At 36.1% G+C, this 16,967-nt stretch overlaps 3 protein-coding genes and 1 pseudogene across 5 annotated transcripts in view; all 4 read left to right on the forward strand.

Moving 5' to 3' along the window:
- The window catches only part of LOC121265356 (protein SHOOT GRAVITROPISM 6), a 47,660-nt gene extending 46,732 nt beyond the window's left edge, over nucleotides 1-928 (forward strand). For 2 of the 3 annotated variants that reach the window (XM_041168951.1, XM_041168952.1), the window contains 2 exons: nucleotides 16-123; nucleotides 199-928. In XM_041168951.1, the coding sequence (XP_041024885.1) occupies nucleotides 16-123; nucleotides 199-378 (288 nt within the window). In that variant the 3' untranslated portion in view covers nucleotides 379-928. The remainder of the gene's footprint in view (nucleotides 1-15; nucleotides 124-198) is intronic. The other variant, XR_005940653.1, reaches the window with a different exon arrangement.
- Nucleotides 929-2,030: 1,102 nt separating this feature from the next.
- LOC121265403 (UDP-glycosyltransferase 73C6-like) lies at nucleotides 2,031-4,143 on the forward strand. Its single transcript, XM_041169019.1, is given in 3 exon segments — nucleotides 2,031-2,949; nucleotides 2,952-3,594; nucleotides 3,832-4,143. Coding segments are annotated over 2 exon segments (1,470 nt in total). The 5' UTR covers nucleotides 2,031-2,114; the 3' UTR covers nucleotides 3,587-3,594; nucleotides 3,832-4,143.
- A 6,165-nt stretch (nucleotides 4,144-10,308) lies between these two features.
- On the forward strand, nucleotides 10,309-11,822 carry LOC121264700 (annotated as a pseudogene).
- Nucleotides 11,823-13,894: 2,072 nt separating this feature from the next.
- LOC121265400 (UDP-glycosyltransferase 73C12-like) lies at nucleotides 13,895-15,522 on the forward strand. Its single transcript, XM_041169016.1, has one exon. It carries the CDS (start codon nucleotides 13,957-13,959, stop codon nucleotides 15,439-15,441), a length of 1,485 nt encoding a protein of 494 aa, XP_041024950.1. The 5' UTR covers nucleotides 13,895-13,956; the 3' UTR covers nucleotides 15,442-15,522.
- The last annotated feature ends 1,445 nt before the right edge of the window (nucleotides 15,523-16,967 follow it).

Consider the following 16,967-nt stretch of genomic DNA (forward strand, 5'->3'; position numbering starts at 1 on the left):
TCTGTGCTGAGGCAGGCTTTTGATGCACCGTGGCCAGTAATTCAGGCAAATGCTATTTACTTCTCCAGTAGCATGCTCTCTCTTTCAGATGATCAGCACATTTTAGCTCGTTACTATACACAGGTATGCTTGGATGTAGGTACTAGTTGTATGTTTTTATAATTGAACATATTGACAAAAACCTATGCCTTCTTTCAGGTGTTTGGGATGTTGATAGGGAAATTGAGTCGCTCAGCAGATGCAATTGTTAGAGCCACATGCTCTTCGGCCCTGGGTTTGTTACTTAAATCTTCCAATTTACTCTCATGGAGAGTGGAACGGCTTGATCGTGTGGACTCAAGTCGAAGGGGCCCGGAGTCGGAGTCTCCTAAGAAGTAGCAATTTACAAAGGTGGATGAAAATGATTGTTGACTTGGGAGCTTTGAGACCTGCCCCCATTCTTGTTACAAAAGTGATTGACTAGACTGGGTTCTGGTTGGCTAAAATTAAAGGAAAAGTGAGTGCAACTGAATCACATTGACAATGCATGGAGCTCTGTATCAATGTTCATAAACGATTGCGTGGACTGTATCTATAGCGCACTTGAGTAATATATTGAGAGCTTGCAGCTCCAGTTTTGTAAGATGAGAAAGGTTCGTTGTGTTTAGCTGAGAAATCTGCGTGGATTGTATCTTGTTCGTCTTTAGGTTTGTTGTGTAGATGTAACTCTAGCGCTGTATATTAGAGTTGCATGCGGGATGAGAACAACGTGGGTCCCTTTTTTTTTTTTTGTGTAATCTTTCCCATCCCCCAGTCGATACCTTCTGCGGATCAAATCTGTTGGTGTTATGCTGGATTTGCATATGTTGTAAATTGTTCACAGAACTAAACAAATCATAAAATGTAAGGTTCATTTACTTGAATAAAATCTGTTGTTTTTCTTTGGAAAGCATCATTTTTGCTGGTCAAGGATGAAGACGAGCTTCATTCAAAAGTGACAGCGGACCCGTTTAAGACAAGAGAGACAGGTGTGCGAGCTGCTAGCTTATACAAGAGAAAAGGCAGACCCGTTTATTGCAACCGAGTGTTGAATGGTTTTCCATGGGAGCAGCTGAGCTTATAGCAGACAGGATCGTGATTAATACTGAATCAAATTGTGTTAGAATATATTAGAAGGTTTACTGTCTTCCTGCCCTGCCATTGGAATTCTGTGATGGAAAGGGTGTTTGCTGGCGTGTAGATGAAAATGTGTCTGCTGTTAGCTACTAGGAATTGACGATGATGCGCGATAGTACTAGACACAGAGATTCAATTTTTTAATCTTTTGTTTTTTTTTTAAAAAAAAATGAGAAGCAAGTAATCTGTATCCACAGAATTCTAGTTCTATCAGCTAGCGAACCTCATCATTTTCAGATAATCCAAAATGACGTTACCAGGCAAGACACCCCACCCCCGTTTTTCTAAATTAACAAAATGAAGCTCACCGAAGGCACACCCTATAAAGCCAAACTGCCATGCTATCCCTATTCTTTGTTTTCTTTAATGGCTTCCCACACGATTTTAAGCAAAAGTTACTTGGGTTTGGCCTCTTTGTTATCTTCTGTTGACGGTGACACATTGCAGGTTTAACTAATACCGCTGTCAAATTTTGAGGTTTCACCCAAATGTTTCCTTGTTACATACATTTCACGACTTTTTAAGCATTCTCATCTAGACAGCAATGTGCATAATATCATTTTAATCATATTTCCAAAATTATATTTTTTTTTTTTACCAATGGGAAAACTGAATTATATTGATGTTGTGAGGATCCGCTACTTAAATTCATGCATTGCAGATTTGCAATCAATCATCCCCTACTGTGGTCCTTTTTTTTTTAATATTCTAAATTCTAATGACATTACCGCCTGTAATTAATATTGAAGAGACGGACTACTTCGGCATTAAAGCGATAGGCCAAATAGTTAAAATTACTTGAGACTGGGAAACAGATCAACCCAGAATAATTCTAAACCATATATGCTTATGTAAGTTCTTGCATCACCAGCAAAGCGGCGCTGGGGAGAGAGAGAAAGTTGTCTAGTATAAAATATCACTCCATCTCTTTTGTCCACCCTGACCCCCCCATATCTGCCATGGCTTCTCCAGCCCACAAGCTTCACTTTGTCTTGTTTCCTTTAATGGCCCAAGGCCACATGATTCCTATGATAGACATTGCCAAACTGCTCGCACAGCGAGGCGTGATTGTCACCATTGTCACCACAACCCATAACGCAGCCCGTTTCCATACAAGCACTGCTCGCGCAGTTGAATCCGGACTCCGAATCCGAGTTATCCAACTTCAGTTTCCCTATGAAGAAGCAGGAATACCCAAAGGCTGTGATAATCTCGACATGCTTCCTTCACTAGGACTCGCCATAAACTTCTTCACTTCAACTAGCATGCTACGACACCCTGTGGAGAAGTTGTTTGAGGAGCTAACACCTCCACCAAACTGCATAATCTCTGATATGTGCCTGCCTTGGACACTTGATATTGCTCGCAAGTTTCATATTCCAAGATTTTCTTTTCTTGGAGTTAGTTGCTTCTGTCTCTTGATCTTTCAGGTTTTACGCGTTCACAACATTCACGCGAAAATATCCAGCCAGTCAGAGTACTTTGTTTTGCCCGGTTTGCCTGATCATATTGAATTCACTAAATCCCAACTGCCTTTTCCCGAAGACCCCAAAATGAAGGAATTTAGTGGGCAAATGGCAGCAGCTGACTTAGCCTCACACGGGGTCATCGTGAATACTTTCCAAGAGTTGGAACCAGCATATGCCAAAGAATATAGGAAGGCAAGAGGAGATAAAGTCTGGTGTATTGGCCCTGTTTCGCTTTGCAACAAGGACTACCTAGACAGGGTCGAGAGAGGTAACAAGGCTTCCATTGAAGAGTATCAATGTTTGAAGTGGCTCGATGCCAGGAACCCTGCTCTGTTGTCTATGCCTGCCTTGGGAGCCTATGCAATCTAATACCATCACAGTTGATAGAGCTCGGGTTGGCTTTAGAAGAGTCTAACAAACCATTTATTTGGGTCCTAAGGGGAGCGGAAACCTCAGAAGAATTGGAGAAATGGATTTTGGAAGACAGATACGAAGAAAGGATCGAAGGGAGAGGTCTTTTGATTTGGGGTTGGGCTCCGCAATTATTGATCTTATCCCATCCTTCAGTGGGAGGGTTTTTAACGCACTGCGGTTGGAATTCATGCATAGAAGGAATAAGTGCTGGGGTGCCAATGCTTACATGGCCGCTATTTGGGGACCAGTTTATGAATGAGAAACTAGTAGTGCAGGTACTAAAAATTGGTGTGAGGGTCGGTGTGGAGGATCCTGTAAACTGGGGCGAGGAAGAGAAGACTGGGGTGTTGGTGAAAAAGGAAGATGTTAAGGGGGCTATAGAGAGGCTAATGAATGAAGGAGAGGAAAGAGAAGAGAGGAGGACAAAAGCTAGAGAGCTGAGAGAGATGGCAAAGAGAGCTGTCGAAGATGGAGGATCTTCTCAGGTGGAGATGACACTGCTAATTGGAGATATCATGCTACAAACAGGTTGCAGAGACTGTACCTAACAGATCGGGTATACGAGAGAGTAATTTTCCCTTCATCTTAAGATATCATGCTTATTGGTGATAACTGGCATAGTTTGTTTTGGCTAATTTGAACATGATTATAATTGCCAGTTGAGTTCAAGCTAGCACATGATGCATTACTGTTGTTGAGTGTTACATAATAGTGGGCGTACTTATCCTATTCCTGCTGCCTGCATGATATGAAAGAAGATTCATTAAGCAATCCCTAAAACATGCATCTACAGAACAGCCTTCCACTAGTTCGCATTTTATCATCAACGGCTTGGCTTGGTGCCCTTTTTTGATATCATGACATAGAAACTTTATTCGAGTTTTTATGGAGAGGGCCAGCAGTATTGCAAACTGATCAGAGGCACGGTTTGTGAAAGAGAAATAAACGGTCTCCCTGCTAAGACAGCATCTTCTGAAGACTGCAAACTGCAGGTAACAGCTCCTAGTGCAACCAAAACACGAAGTCCCACAAAATAAGAGAGACAAACAAAGTCACATGGCCTGCATATATGCATCAAACCTAGCTAAATTTAATAACATATATACACTGATGCATAGAGATATGCTAGCTCCCACGTCAGTCTCCCTGCACGAAGCGCACACATATATTAACAAGTGATCTATAATTAGCCATTAATCCAACGCCCCAGGAACAGGAAGAGCCACCGATCTGATCGTCAGGAAATTAATTGTCTTCATCTGGTTCGTTTTCTAATATTCCTCCGATTATGCGAGTGCTCCACAGTCAGACCACCAACGACATTAGAACTAGATGATCATGTTGGAAATATTTTGAGAATCAAGTACGTACCTGCTAAGGAAGGGTTTATTGCTGACAATATATATATATATATATATATATATATATATATATTTATATGATGGTGCTAGCGGGCTGTCCAGTGTTTCTCGTTGTGCGTACCACTAGTTATAAATTTATTGTTTTTTTTTCTTTTGATTTTTCTTGAAGTAACTTTTGACATTCTTAATCATAAAAAATATATATAATTTCACTAATAATCACTTCTTTAACCATTAAGTAAAAAATAAAAAAAATTAAAATGTATGAGTGGTAAGTTTGAGGGCTCCAGTAGCATTTTCCATATGTGTGTGTATATATATATATATATATATATATATATATATATATATATATATCGATCTTTCTTATCGCTTGGATTCCGTGAAGGGAACAATATTTGATAATTCTGTTAAGCACGGATTGTCACAAAATACATTATCCAATCTCGGTCGCCTGTACAATTGAGATATCCTATTGATGGAGCCGTGGTCGATGTCGGCATTCATGTAGGTTTATACACTATTCAATCTCGATCGCCCGTCGATATAATATAATACAAACACATATCTATCACTTTGCCTCCCAACCTATCTCAAACTGGATCTTAATCAATATTCTTAATCCTTGATCACCTGGATTAATAGCAATACTAGTTGAAGAAGACATTAATTCATTATTTCCAATTATTTGCCACCATAGTCATGGATAACATGAAACCAGGTAATCCACAACTCTCATTGTCCATCACGAAATTGGTTTGTATCCAAAGTTTCCAAAACCCTTAGGACACATAACAATGCATGGACCACATAAACACACCAGCAAGACGCTAGATGGCTACTTTAATTCCTCAAAGGTTTTTCTTCACTTTCAATATTTGATGTGGCAATCAGAAGTAATTAATGGAAGCACAATAGTATTGATTTGCATATCTGACATTGGCACGCCTCTCTTTATACACACAAGATTCATAAACGATATCAATCCAAACTTTGGAGAAGCCATAGCATCGTTAATGGCAATTTAGGAGGCAGTAAATAGAGATTTGAACGCAATCCTCATTGAAGGAGACTCAAATCTAGTGGTACAGTCAATTGCACAACAGATTGGACAATGCAATCTATCATAAGAGACATAGAATATCTGTTACTTTCTAATTTTGATGAATGAAAAGTGCAAAAAGTTCATTAATCTAAAAATTGATATGCGTATAATCTTGCGTAATGGACAGCTTCCAACCAAATATATAGAAGCATTCTCCTTATCTATATTCTTCAATGTCTATTAGAATTTTATAGTGGGAAAAATCCACTCATGTGTATTGTATAATTAACTTTTTTCAATAATCTGTATATGACAATGAAGCTTGTTTAGAATATATATATATATATATATATATATATATATATATATATATCTTCCTATATCTTAAAAGAGGCTATGTTGATATCAACAGTAACATCAACAGTAATGAATAGTAAAGAGGTTGTGTTATTTTTTTTTCGCATGTTTGTTTTGTTTCTTCTTTTCTTTTTGGTTTGAAGAGAGAGAGAGAGAGAAAGAGAGTTGGAGAAATGGGTTGGTGCGTGCGAATGGCACTGTGCGACGGAAAGGGAAAGGGAGGTTCGTGGTGGCTGGGTCTGCTCGAGATTGTCGCCGGTGTGAGGTGGTGGAGGTGCGGTGGCCTGGGTGGCTGTGTACGGCTGCAGAAGTGGACACAAATGAGTGAAACCCATTTTGGTTAGGTTTCCGTAGGAGAGAGCCAGCCGCGTGTGGTGGACATCCGTTGTTGCTGCCTTGGTCGCCGGCGTGAGGGGGAGTTCCCGGTGGTGGTCGTGAGGCTGGGTGGCCGCGTACGGAGGTGCACGTTGACACAAATGGGAGAAACCCATTTCGGTTGGGTTATCGCGGGGGAAAGAGAGGCTGCGCATGGAGGATATCGACGGTGGCTGGGTTGGTCGTCGGCTTGAGGGGGACTCCCTGGTGGTGGCAGTGAGGCTGGCCGGCGTACGGCGGTGCCGGGCTGGGCTGAAGGAGAATGAGCTGTGGGCAATAATTGGGCCAGAGGAGAGAGAGAGAGAGAGAGAGAGAGAGAGAGAGAGAGAGAGAGAGAAAGTGAGGAAAGAAAAAAAATTAATAAAATCATTATAATATTTATCATTATTATATATATAAATAAAAATAAAATTATTATAATATTTATCACCATTATATATAAAATTGAATAAAATCACTAAAATATTTATCACTATTATGTAAAAAATATATTCTTTAAGATGGATCTCAAATATACTAAATTTTTTTAAAGATATTGTGCGGAAGTTACACACCTTAAAATTAAAAAAATAATTTTTTTTGTTAAAATTTAGAGATGTAATTATAAGACTGTAAAAATATATTTTGATAAAATTAACTTATGAATAAAGCTTAAACTTGTTTGTATAACATAAATTATAACATATTTTGGTTCCAAGTAGACTGTAAGACAATAACTCTTTAGGTTTTTTTAAGATATTTTAATTATAATATTGATTAGTTATTTTAGAATATAATTTTAAAGGTGGCTTGACTTGAGTTGTTAAAATCATATATCGTTAAATGTAATGGATTAATGTAAAAATAACTTTTTATCTTTTTATTTTACTCATATTTTCCTATTCCTTACATCACACACCACACACCATATATGATTTTTTATTTTACTTTTTATTTATCTTTTTTTCTTGCTAAATATATGATGTATGGATGATGAATAGAATAATTTATTTAGTATATAAAAAAATTATCAAGTGTGATGTGTGGTATAGAATGATGAATAGAATCGGGCAGAGGAGTGAGAAAGCAAGTGAGGAAAAAAATATTATAATATTTATCACTATTATATATAAATAAAAAATAAAATCACTATAATATTTATTACTATTATATATAAAAATAAAAAAAATCATTAAAATATTTATCATTATTATGTAAAAAGTAGATTCTTTAAAGTGGATCTCAACTATACCAAATTTTTTTAAAGATATTGTGCATATTTTACACACTTTAGAATTATATAAATAATTTCTCTTATTAAAATTTAGAGATATAATTATAAGACTGTAATATTTATCACTATAATAAATAATTTCTCTTGTTAAAATTTATATATAAATAATTTCTCCTATTAAAACACTGATTTAAACTAATTTAAAATTTAAATAATTTAAATATAAATAACATATCATACATAAACTTTGGGTTTTAAATCTCAACCCTTCATCTTAAATCTTTAGATTTAATCTAACGGTAGAAGTTTAAATATTGATTTAAACTAACATAAAATAGATAATTAAAATATAAATATTATATCATACACTTAAAATTAACTTTAATTTATAAAATACTAATTTTTCATCATTAAATAAAAGATAAAGTTTTACTGACATTTTTAATTGAATAATATTATATTATACACTTAAAATCAACTTTAATTTATAAAATACTAATTTTTCATAATTAAATAAATGTTGAAGTTTTACTGAACATTTTTAAGAGAAAAAAATTATCTAATTAATTTGAATTTTTAAAATAATTTAAATTTTTTAATAAATAATGAACATGAATAAATAGTAATATCACTTTTATGCATTAGACTATTTTAATATTTGAAATCACGCTTTATTTCTTTCTTCAATTAGGTGGCAAACGTGCTTTGCACATTTACCATTGCTAGTATGTGTGTATATATATATATATATAGGCAATCGTCTATATAATTAAATAATTAAGTGCATATGACAAGAATGAAAATTTTCTAAATACTCTAAAAATATTATGTGTAATACTCCCCTTATTATAAAATATCACATCATTAAGATTTTTACATTTACACTAAATATTTTTAAAGACTATATACTACACCCACATCTTGCTTCTATCATATTATAATAATTTGATATTATTTATTAATTCTTGAATTTTGTATTTTACAAAATAAGAACGAATTTAAGAATTATAGAAATAGAATAAAAGTGTAAGAAGTTTAGTATGCAATGTAACTCTAATAAATATGGAAAGCCATCTTATTTCCCTAGATATTTTTTTCTCTCCTCCCAAAACTTCTCCACCTAACTCCTTATCTTTGCCTGGGGAGTGAGACACAAAATTAACGTGATTCGACAACATGTCTATCACAAAGTTATAGAAAATTTTATTGTATTGAGGAATCACAAAATACATTTTGAGGCGAAATCTCACTGTTCATAACACTTAAAACCTACTAAATTGTTCGTCAAGTACATATTTATAGTGTTACAGAGTGGAAACCCTAATCTTCACTTCTTTGCAATATTTGCTCGAGCTGAGTATTGAACGAACTCTCCATCCGATGTTCGCTTGAGTGACCTGTCGAGCGAGACTTGAGCGAATTTTCTGCTTAAGCTACGCTTGAGCTACTTGCCACACGAAAGTCGAGTGAACTTTCAGTCTACTGCTTTCACTTCAGCTTGGGCTGCGCAAAAAATCATAACGTATCATTGTCAGGTTGGGTCATTAAATCAGGCAGATACACCAACAAAACTAGCCTCCACAAACCCAACATGAGTTTCGACTCATCCCTCCTTTATGCTTTCCAGAACTGTCCAGTAACTTTTCTCAATTATGTTTCTTGTTTTTTGAATATAGTACAGAGATGGCTGATCTACTACTTTTTAGTGACGTACGACCGTCACTCACTACAGCACAAGACTCCCTAGTCGCCGATCCTTCTATCGGTAGAAGAAGATCATAAAAAAAAGTGGCATGTGTGGCTCACGCGAGGTCAAAATCAAGCATGAGATCGACGCGCTGCAATGCCATGGTGAGCTTTCTATCACCTCGTGCAACACTAGTGGAATCAAAGGCCTTGGATCTTTGATATATGACCAACCTCTTCTCCAACAGTGGCGTGTGTGCCACTAACAGTTGTTTTAAGGGATTTGAACTATTTATCGCTTTCTATTTTCTTATGTTCCCGCTTCTCCCAACCAAAGATCGTGGAAAAAAACAAATGAAAGTTCTTTTCAATCAATCCAGACCAGCAAAATATGGCACAAAATAATCACTGTGACTTTTTAGTTATAGTATCACAGTCTGAGTTTTGGACTGTATCAAAATCGTTTTGGATGGCTCCCCTTGTGGGAAATGATGGGGGCCATGTCACGGCACCAAATCCTTCCTTTTTTTCTTTTAGTTTTGGTTGTATTAGCTAGTTTGGAATGAATGTTAGAGTCTACCACCATTTTTACATAGATAAGATATGAAACTTAAATTGAATAAAATATTATTAAAATATTATTTTTTAAAATAATTTTTTTTACTCACTTCCTGTACTATGCACCACCTACCTCTATGTTCAATCATTTTCTACATTCGATAAATCCTTTTTTAATCGTAACTAAATAAAGAATTCGTTGGCTCATTGACTTCAAATATATACAACATTCAATTCAATCTCTCTCTAAACAAAAAGAATCTGAAAGTGAACAAGATTCCCTTTCAGATGGCGTCGATTAGGTCTCGTTTGGATAGTAAAACTATTTCATTTTATCTCATTTTATCATTACAATTTTTTTAAATTTTCATACAAATATAATAAATAATTTAACTTTTTGAATTTTTAAAATAATAATAATATTAAAAAATAAGATTCTAACAATATTTTATTTAACTTTTAACTTTCGTTTCAATTCGTATCATTTCAACTCCCTATCTAAATGGTAATAATATTGGTTGTAAATTGTACAAGTCATCACACATATAGTAAGCCTATGTATGCTCTTACGTCACTGGCAGTACCATATATAAGAGAATCAACCCAACCCAAACAAGGAACAGACCAGGTACCCAAAGCTGATCAACATCAATTAATCTCTACAGAATTGCAAGAATGGATTCAACATTGTCTTATCCCCAACTTCATTTTGATTGATACCCTTGATTTCCCCAGGCCATCTCATTCGTGTGATAGACATAGCAAAGATATTGGCATAGCGCATAGTAGTAGTCACTATAGTCACCACACCTCTCAATGCTATTAGATTCAGTACTACCATTGACCGTGTCCTTAATTCTGGACTATCCATCCGTCCGAAGCCTGCAGCTTGATTTTCCGTATTCCGAGGCCGGCTTGCCAAAAGGATGCGAGAATACAGATTCTCTTCCTTCGCCAAACCTGGTGAAGAATTTTGTTAGAGCGGTGAGCATGTTGCAGCAACAGCTGGAGCAGATCATCATGTTTGAAGAGCTAAAGCCCCCTCCAAGTTGCATCATATCTGATAGAAATCTCGCATGGACGGCTAATACCGCCCTCAAGTATGGCATTTCAAGAATCTTATTCGATGGTACAAATTGCTTCAATCTTGTGTGTTCTCACAATTTACACAAGTCCAAGGTATTCGAGACAGTACTTTCCAATTCAGAGCTTTTTACCCGGATTGCCAGATCAAATTGGATTCACGAGAGCTCTGCTACCTCCTCGATCCTTCAATCGCGGCTCGAACCGGCAAGATCATATGAATGGTGTTCAAGAAAAGATTAGGGAAGCTGAAGGAGGAGCATATGGAGTATTGGTTAACAGTTGCGAGGAATTGGAACCGGCATATGTCCAGGAATATCGAAAGACAATAGGAGAAAAAATATGGTGTATTGGCCATGTTTCGCTATGCAACAACCTTGGATATGGCTGAGAGAGGCAAGAAAGGCTCTATTGATGAATCTCAGTGCTTGAAGTGGCTTGATTCATGGCCACCCAGAACAGTAATTTATGCATGTTTTGGAAGCCTTAATCGTCTTACACCTCCGCAATTGGTAGAGCTAGGTTTGGGCTTTGGAAGTATCGAACAAGCCATTTATTTGGGTTATACGAGGCGAGTACAGAAGGGAAGAGATGGAAAAATGGTTATTAGAGGAGGGTTTTGAGGAAAGGGTAAAAGGAAGAGGCTTGTTGATCCTGGGTTGGGCACCACACTGCTAATTCCCATCCAGCAATTGGTGGGTTCATAACACACTGTGGTTGGAATTCCACGCTGGAAGGGATTTGCGGTGGCATCCCAATGATAACATGGCCTTTGTTTGAAGAGCAGTTCTTTAATGAGAAGTTTATTGTGCAAGTTTTAGAGATTGGTGTGAGGGTGGGAGCCAATGTTCTGATTGAATGGGGAGAAGAAGAGAAGTTTGGGGTGCTGGTGAAGAGGGAGAATGTCAAAGAGGCCATGGACAAGCTGGCGATGGGTGACGGGAAAGAAAGAGAAGAGAGAAGGGAAAGAGTAAGAACGCTTGCAGAAATTGGTAAGAGGGGCGATTGAAGAGGGAGGATCTTCTTACCTCAACATGGCACTACTTGTCGAAGATATCATGCAGCTGACAAAAAGCAAATTAACCAAGTTCAACATATTGAAATAAATGATTCTATGCCACCTTTTCACAAACAGAATGAGAGCACTCGGCATGACACTACAGCAAGCAATGAAGGACAACTACAGAGCCATCGTAATTTACAACAGCAGAGCACCACACAGCCAAATACAAGTTCTAGAAACTAACAGCAGAGGAATTTATTACTGGTCCTACGGTGATTTTGTAACCAACTCAATTGTTTTTCTATTCTTTTACATCATGTATAAATACCGTCTGCTATAAACAAAATTCATTAATGAAAACAGAGAGATTCCAGCAACATATTTCTTCTTTCTAACACAACACATAAAAAGAAACTGTCTGTGCGCTAGCTGTATGATCTCCTAAAGGTCAGTGCAAACCATGTATCATGCATGTGTTATCAAGAGAGTGCCTGTATTTCGATGAAGATTTTTTTTTTTTTTTATATATATATATATAATAGAAATTCGATGATGTTGTTTGGGCTGTATAAATAAATGAATTAAAGCGTCAGGACTGCTTGCTGATGCAGCCATGAAACAAGTACGTACGTAGTAGAGTATTATTTATTTATTTTTCAACTCTGCAAGAAACGCTGAAGATGACAAATTTTAATTACAAATTGATTCTTGGAGAATAGAAAAGGGCACTGCACTACTACAAGTCTCTAACTATTCGTGGGTTAATTTATAGTGGAACAAAATAATAATTTCAGGAAAACAAAAAAAAAACAAAACATAAAAAAAGGCAACGGATAAATTTAAAAAGTCTTTTTTTTTTTTTTTCTTTTAAAAAAAGGAGGAGACCAAGGGGCCTGGGGCCTTTTGCTGGGCCGTGTTCTGAGACATCAATAAATACGTTTATAAAAGGTCACAAAGTCAAACGCCCGAAGGGTTGAACTTCCTATTTTGTGTTAGGTACGTAGGTTCTTACATAACTCTAAGCAAGTTGCAGTTAAACCAAAAACGTAAGACCCCCCCCCACCCTTTTTTTTTTTAATAATAATAACGTAAGACCTTGTTAATATTAGTACTGTACTATTGTTACTACTTATAAAATATTATTCCTTCTAGTAGTTTGATTATTAATATACATAGATGCCTCAAAAGAATAAGGAGCTATATATATGTGAATATGCCTACTTTTCTTCTCCAGCTCCTTGGCTCAAGGCTGTATATGCATATTTAAACTTCAAATCTTCACAGCTTTGTTTTGCTCTCCATTAATGGTCCAGGGATTTTGTTTGAATTTATCTCATTACCAATCTGATAATCTCTTTATCAGTTTGGGAAAAAGAAATTATGAAAACAATAAATAATATATATATATATATATATATTTTTAACTCGTAAACTTCCGATTGGGGGATTTGAGCTTTGGTTCATTCAGAAGATAATGATACATACATTGGATCGAATTATTTAATTATGATAAAAGGACAAAGCTCAGATCAAAACATGATTTGAATCATGCACGTATATCGATCATCATCAAGATCATCAATATTTAGCTTCACATGATCAACAAAACACTGCTAGTTTTCTAAATTAATATGAATACATCTACTTTTTTTTTTTTTTTATAAGTAAATAATATGAATACATATACAAGTGTCACACTATCATAGATACAAGTGGAACAAATATTAAAGCTGGGGGCTGGGTGGGTATTTTTTAAATTGAATTTGTTTTTAAAATAATAAGAATTTGTGCGGTGTGACTGTGAACTGCAAAGCCAATATCCTTACCCAACGTGCACACCCACTTTTAACACTCTTTCCGGCCAGAAACCAATAGGAGTAATGAAGCGTGCGAGTGCCCATCCCTTGGATCAAATAATTAAATGCACTCCCCAGTACGGGACCTGATAATTAAATGCAGATCAGCCCAATTAACACATGAATAATTGAACCTTTTAAGAGAATTATCATTAATTCATGTCTCTATATAATATATATTAATGTAATGTACGTGTTTACCCAGTAAAACTTATGTAAGCTGTTGCGTCATCACCACAAAAACTAAAAGTGGCACTAAGCAAAACATTTTTACTGCGTTTAAATATTTTCTTATATAACAAACACTACTCAAGTAATTATTAGAGAAGCTCATCATCATCATCATCATCATCTGGCATAATTTGTTCCATCCCAGAATCCATGGCTTCTCAACCCCACCAACTTCACTTTATCTTGTTTCCTTTAATGGCCCCAGGCCACATGATTCCGATGATAGACTTGGCCAAAATGCTGGCACAGCGTGGTGTTATTGTCACCATGGTCGTCGCTACACTTAAAGCGGCTCGTTTGGAAACGAGCATTTCTCGCGCCATTGAATCTGGGCTTCAAATCCATGTTATCCAACTTCAGTTTCCATGCCAAGAAGCAGGAATACCAGAAGGGTGTGACACTGTCGACAAGCTTCTTTCTCTAGGACTATCCACCAAGTTCTTGACTTCAACTAGCATGCTACAACAGCCGGTGGAGAAGTTGCTTGAGAAGCTGGCACCTCAGCCAAGCTGCATAATCTCCGACATGAGCTTCCCTTGGACAGCTGATGTTGCTTGCAAGTTTCATATCCCAAGACTTCCATTCTCTACAGTAAACTGCCTCACTCTCTTGTGCCTCCATAACTCGCACCTTCACAGTATGGTTCTCGACAGCATATCCTCCGAGTCCGAGTACTTTGTCTTGCCCGGATTGCCCGATCATTTTGAATTCACTAAATCTCAACTATCTGTACCCACGGATCCAGAGATGATCAAATTTAACGAGCAAATGGTAGCAGCCGACCTAGCCTCATACGGGGTTATTGTCAATACTTTCCGAGAGATGGAGCCTGCGTATGTCGAAGGAATTAGGATGGCAAGATCAGAAGCAAAAGTCTGGTGTATTGGCCCTGTTTCGCTTTGCAACGAAGACAACATGGATAAGGCAGAGAGAGGTCACAACTCTGCCATTGAAGAACACCAATGCTTGACGTGGCTTGATGCCCAGGAACCCTGCTCTGTTGTCTATGCCTGCCTTGGAAGCGTCTGTAATCTTATAACTTCGCAGTTGATAGAGCTCGGGCAGGGCTTAGAAGAGTCAAACAAGCCCTTCATTTGGGTCATAAGGGAAACAAAAAACTCGGAAGAATTGGAGAAGTGGGTTTTAGAAGACGGATTTGAAGAAAGGATCAAAGGGCGAGGCCTTTTGATTCGAGGCTGGGCTCCGCAATTATTAATCTTATCACATCCTTCGGTTGGAGGGTTTTTAACGCACTGCGGTTGGAATTCAAGCCTAGAAGGAATATGCGCTGGGATGCCAATGGTTACATGGCCGCAATTTGGGGACCAGTTTATGGATGAGAAACTACTTGTGCAGATACTAAAAATTGGCGTGAAGGTTGGGGTGGAGGATCCATTGAAGTTGGGTGAGGAGGAGAAGATGGGGGTGTTGGTGAAGAAGGAAGACGTTAAGGGGGCCATTGACAGGCTAATGGATGAAGGAGAGAGAAGAGAAGAGATGAGAAAAAGAGGCAGAGAGCTTGGAGAGATGGCAAAAAGAGCTGTTGAAGATGGGGGTTCTTCCCACGTGGATTTGACACAGCTAATTCAAGATATCTTGCAAGTTCAACAAACAAGACGCATGGAATCAACCTAGCTAGCAGACTATTCCGATGTCTCATTTTACTTGGGTTGATCAGTTCGACAAACAGGACGCATATTATTGTCTGTCGTTGAAACTTGAAAGAAGCTTCATTAAGCACACTTCAAGTCTTCATTTAGGCTCCTTTGGATATTTAACTAAACTGAATTGTGTTCTTTATTAATAATAGTAAATTAAATAGTGAAATAAATTATATAAAATCTATCTAAAATGAGTTTAGATGTATTTGAATATTAAGATAAGTTTAATACTATTTATAAAAATTGAAAAAGATTATAAGTCTCACATATAAAGATATATTGAGTTGAAAAAAGTTGTGAGTCTCATGTTTGAGGAAGTTTTGAGTTGAGATGAAACATTTAGTAATTTGAGAGTTAGGTATTTGGATGTTAGACACAGTTTAAAATTAGACTGAACTATATTGATCTCAGCTGAATCTTACAACCAAACGGAGCCTTAAAAAAAATATCCAAGTTTACTTTTTAAAAAAGAGTAATGCTACATGTACTTACAATTTTTACGTATACTTTTACTTACAAGATTCATTTTGTTAGTTTTGTTTTGAAATTTAAAATTTAAATTTTAAATTTCATAATTTTTAGTATATTAATAACTGATATATGTCGAAATAAATTTTTTTTGTAAGTTTTTCTCAAATATAAATAATATTTTTCTTTAAAATATATATATGATTAATATATAGTCAACGACTAATTAATGCACTCACCCATATATAATATCGTAATATAAAATTTCGTTGGGTTTGTTGCCATGATATCGGCCTTGATTGTATAAATACTCGATTTGTTGTAAATCTTGGTCCACATTAATTAGTTTTCCAATAAGAAAAAAATGGTCCACGCTAAACAACATCGATCTTTCGAAGACCGTGCTCGTAATGCACCATAACACGAATGTCCGAAATAAATAGCAGTATTTCTAAGTTGTTAAAAAAAATAAAAAGAGAGAGAGAGAGAAATGTAATTTTACTGAGAAAAAATCCTTTATAAATGCGGAGGAAAACCGTATTGAAATATTATATGTATCGCTCCGTTTTCAGAGGTGGAGAATTAGTTATTGTAATCTAAAATCATCTCTTATAACATATTTATATACTCTAAATTTTTTATAAAATATAAATTTATTTATGTAAACCAAATATGTATGTTTCTCCACTAGGATACAAAAAAAAAATTAATAAAATAAATTAAAATCTCCACAAAGACTCAGAAATATCCATGACTCAAAATACTAAAATAACATATAATAAGAAACTTTCTAAATAAGACTCCAATAAATACGTATACTCTTTGATAATTATTCTTCTTCGATTATCAGACATTGCTAATACTTCCTACTCTTGACTTCCAGTTGAGGCATTAAAATTATCTGGAAAATATTATAGAGATAAATGGCAAGTTACTAACAACTCAATAAGCATAAAGCATATATTAGTATGTAAACATGAACATTTATAGAATTCAAAATGCAGAACAAAATATTTACTTTCAGAATACAGA

Source organism: Juglans microcarpa x Juglans regia, chromosome 5D, assembly GCF_004785595.1.
Source record: "Juglans microcarpa x Juglans regia isolate MS1-56 chromosome 5D, Jm3101_v1.0, whole genome shotgun sequence".
NCBI lineage: Eukaryota > Viridiplantae > Streptophyta > Magnoliopsida > Fagales > Juglandaceae > Juglans > Juglans microcarpa x Juglans regia.

Bases quoted from the DNA above. Each gene is read 5' to 3' on its own strand.
- LOC121265400 (XM_041169016.1), top strand. From the start codon at position 13,957: ATGGCTTCTCAACCCCACCAACTTCACTTTATCTTGTTTCCTTTAATG.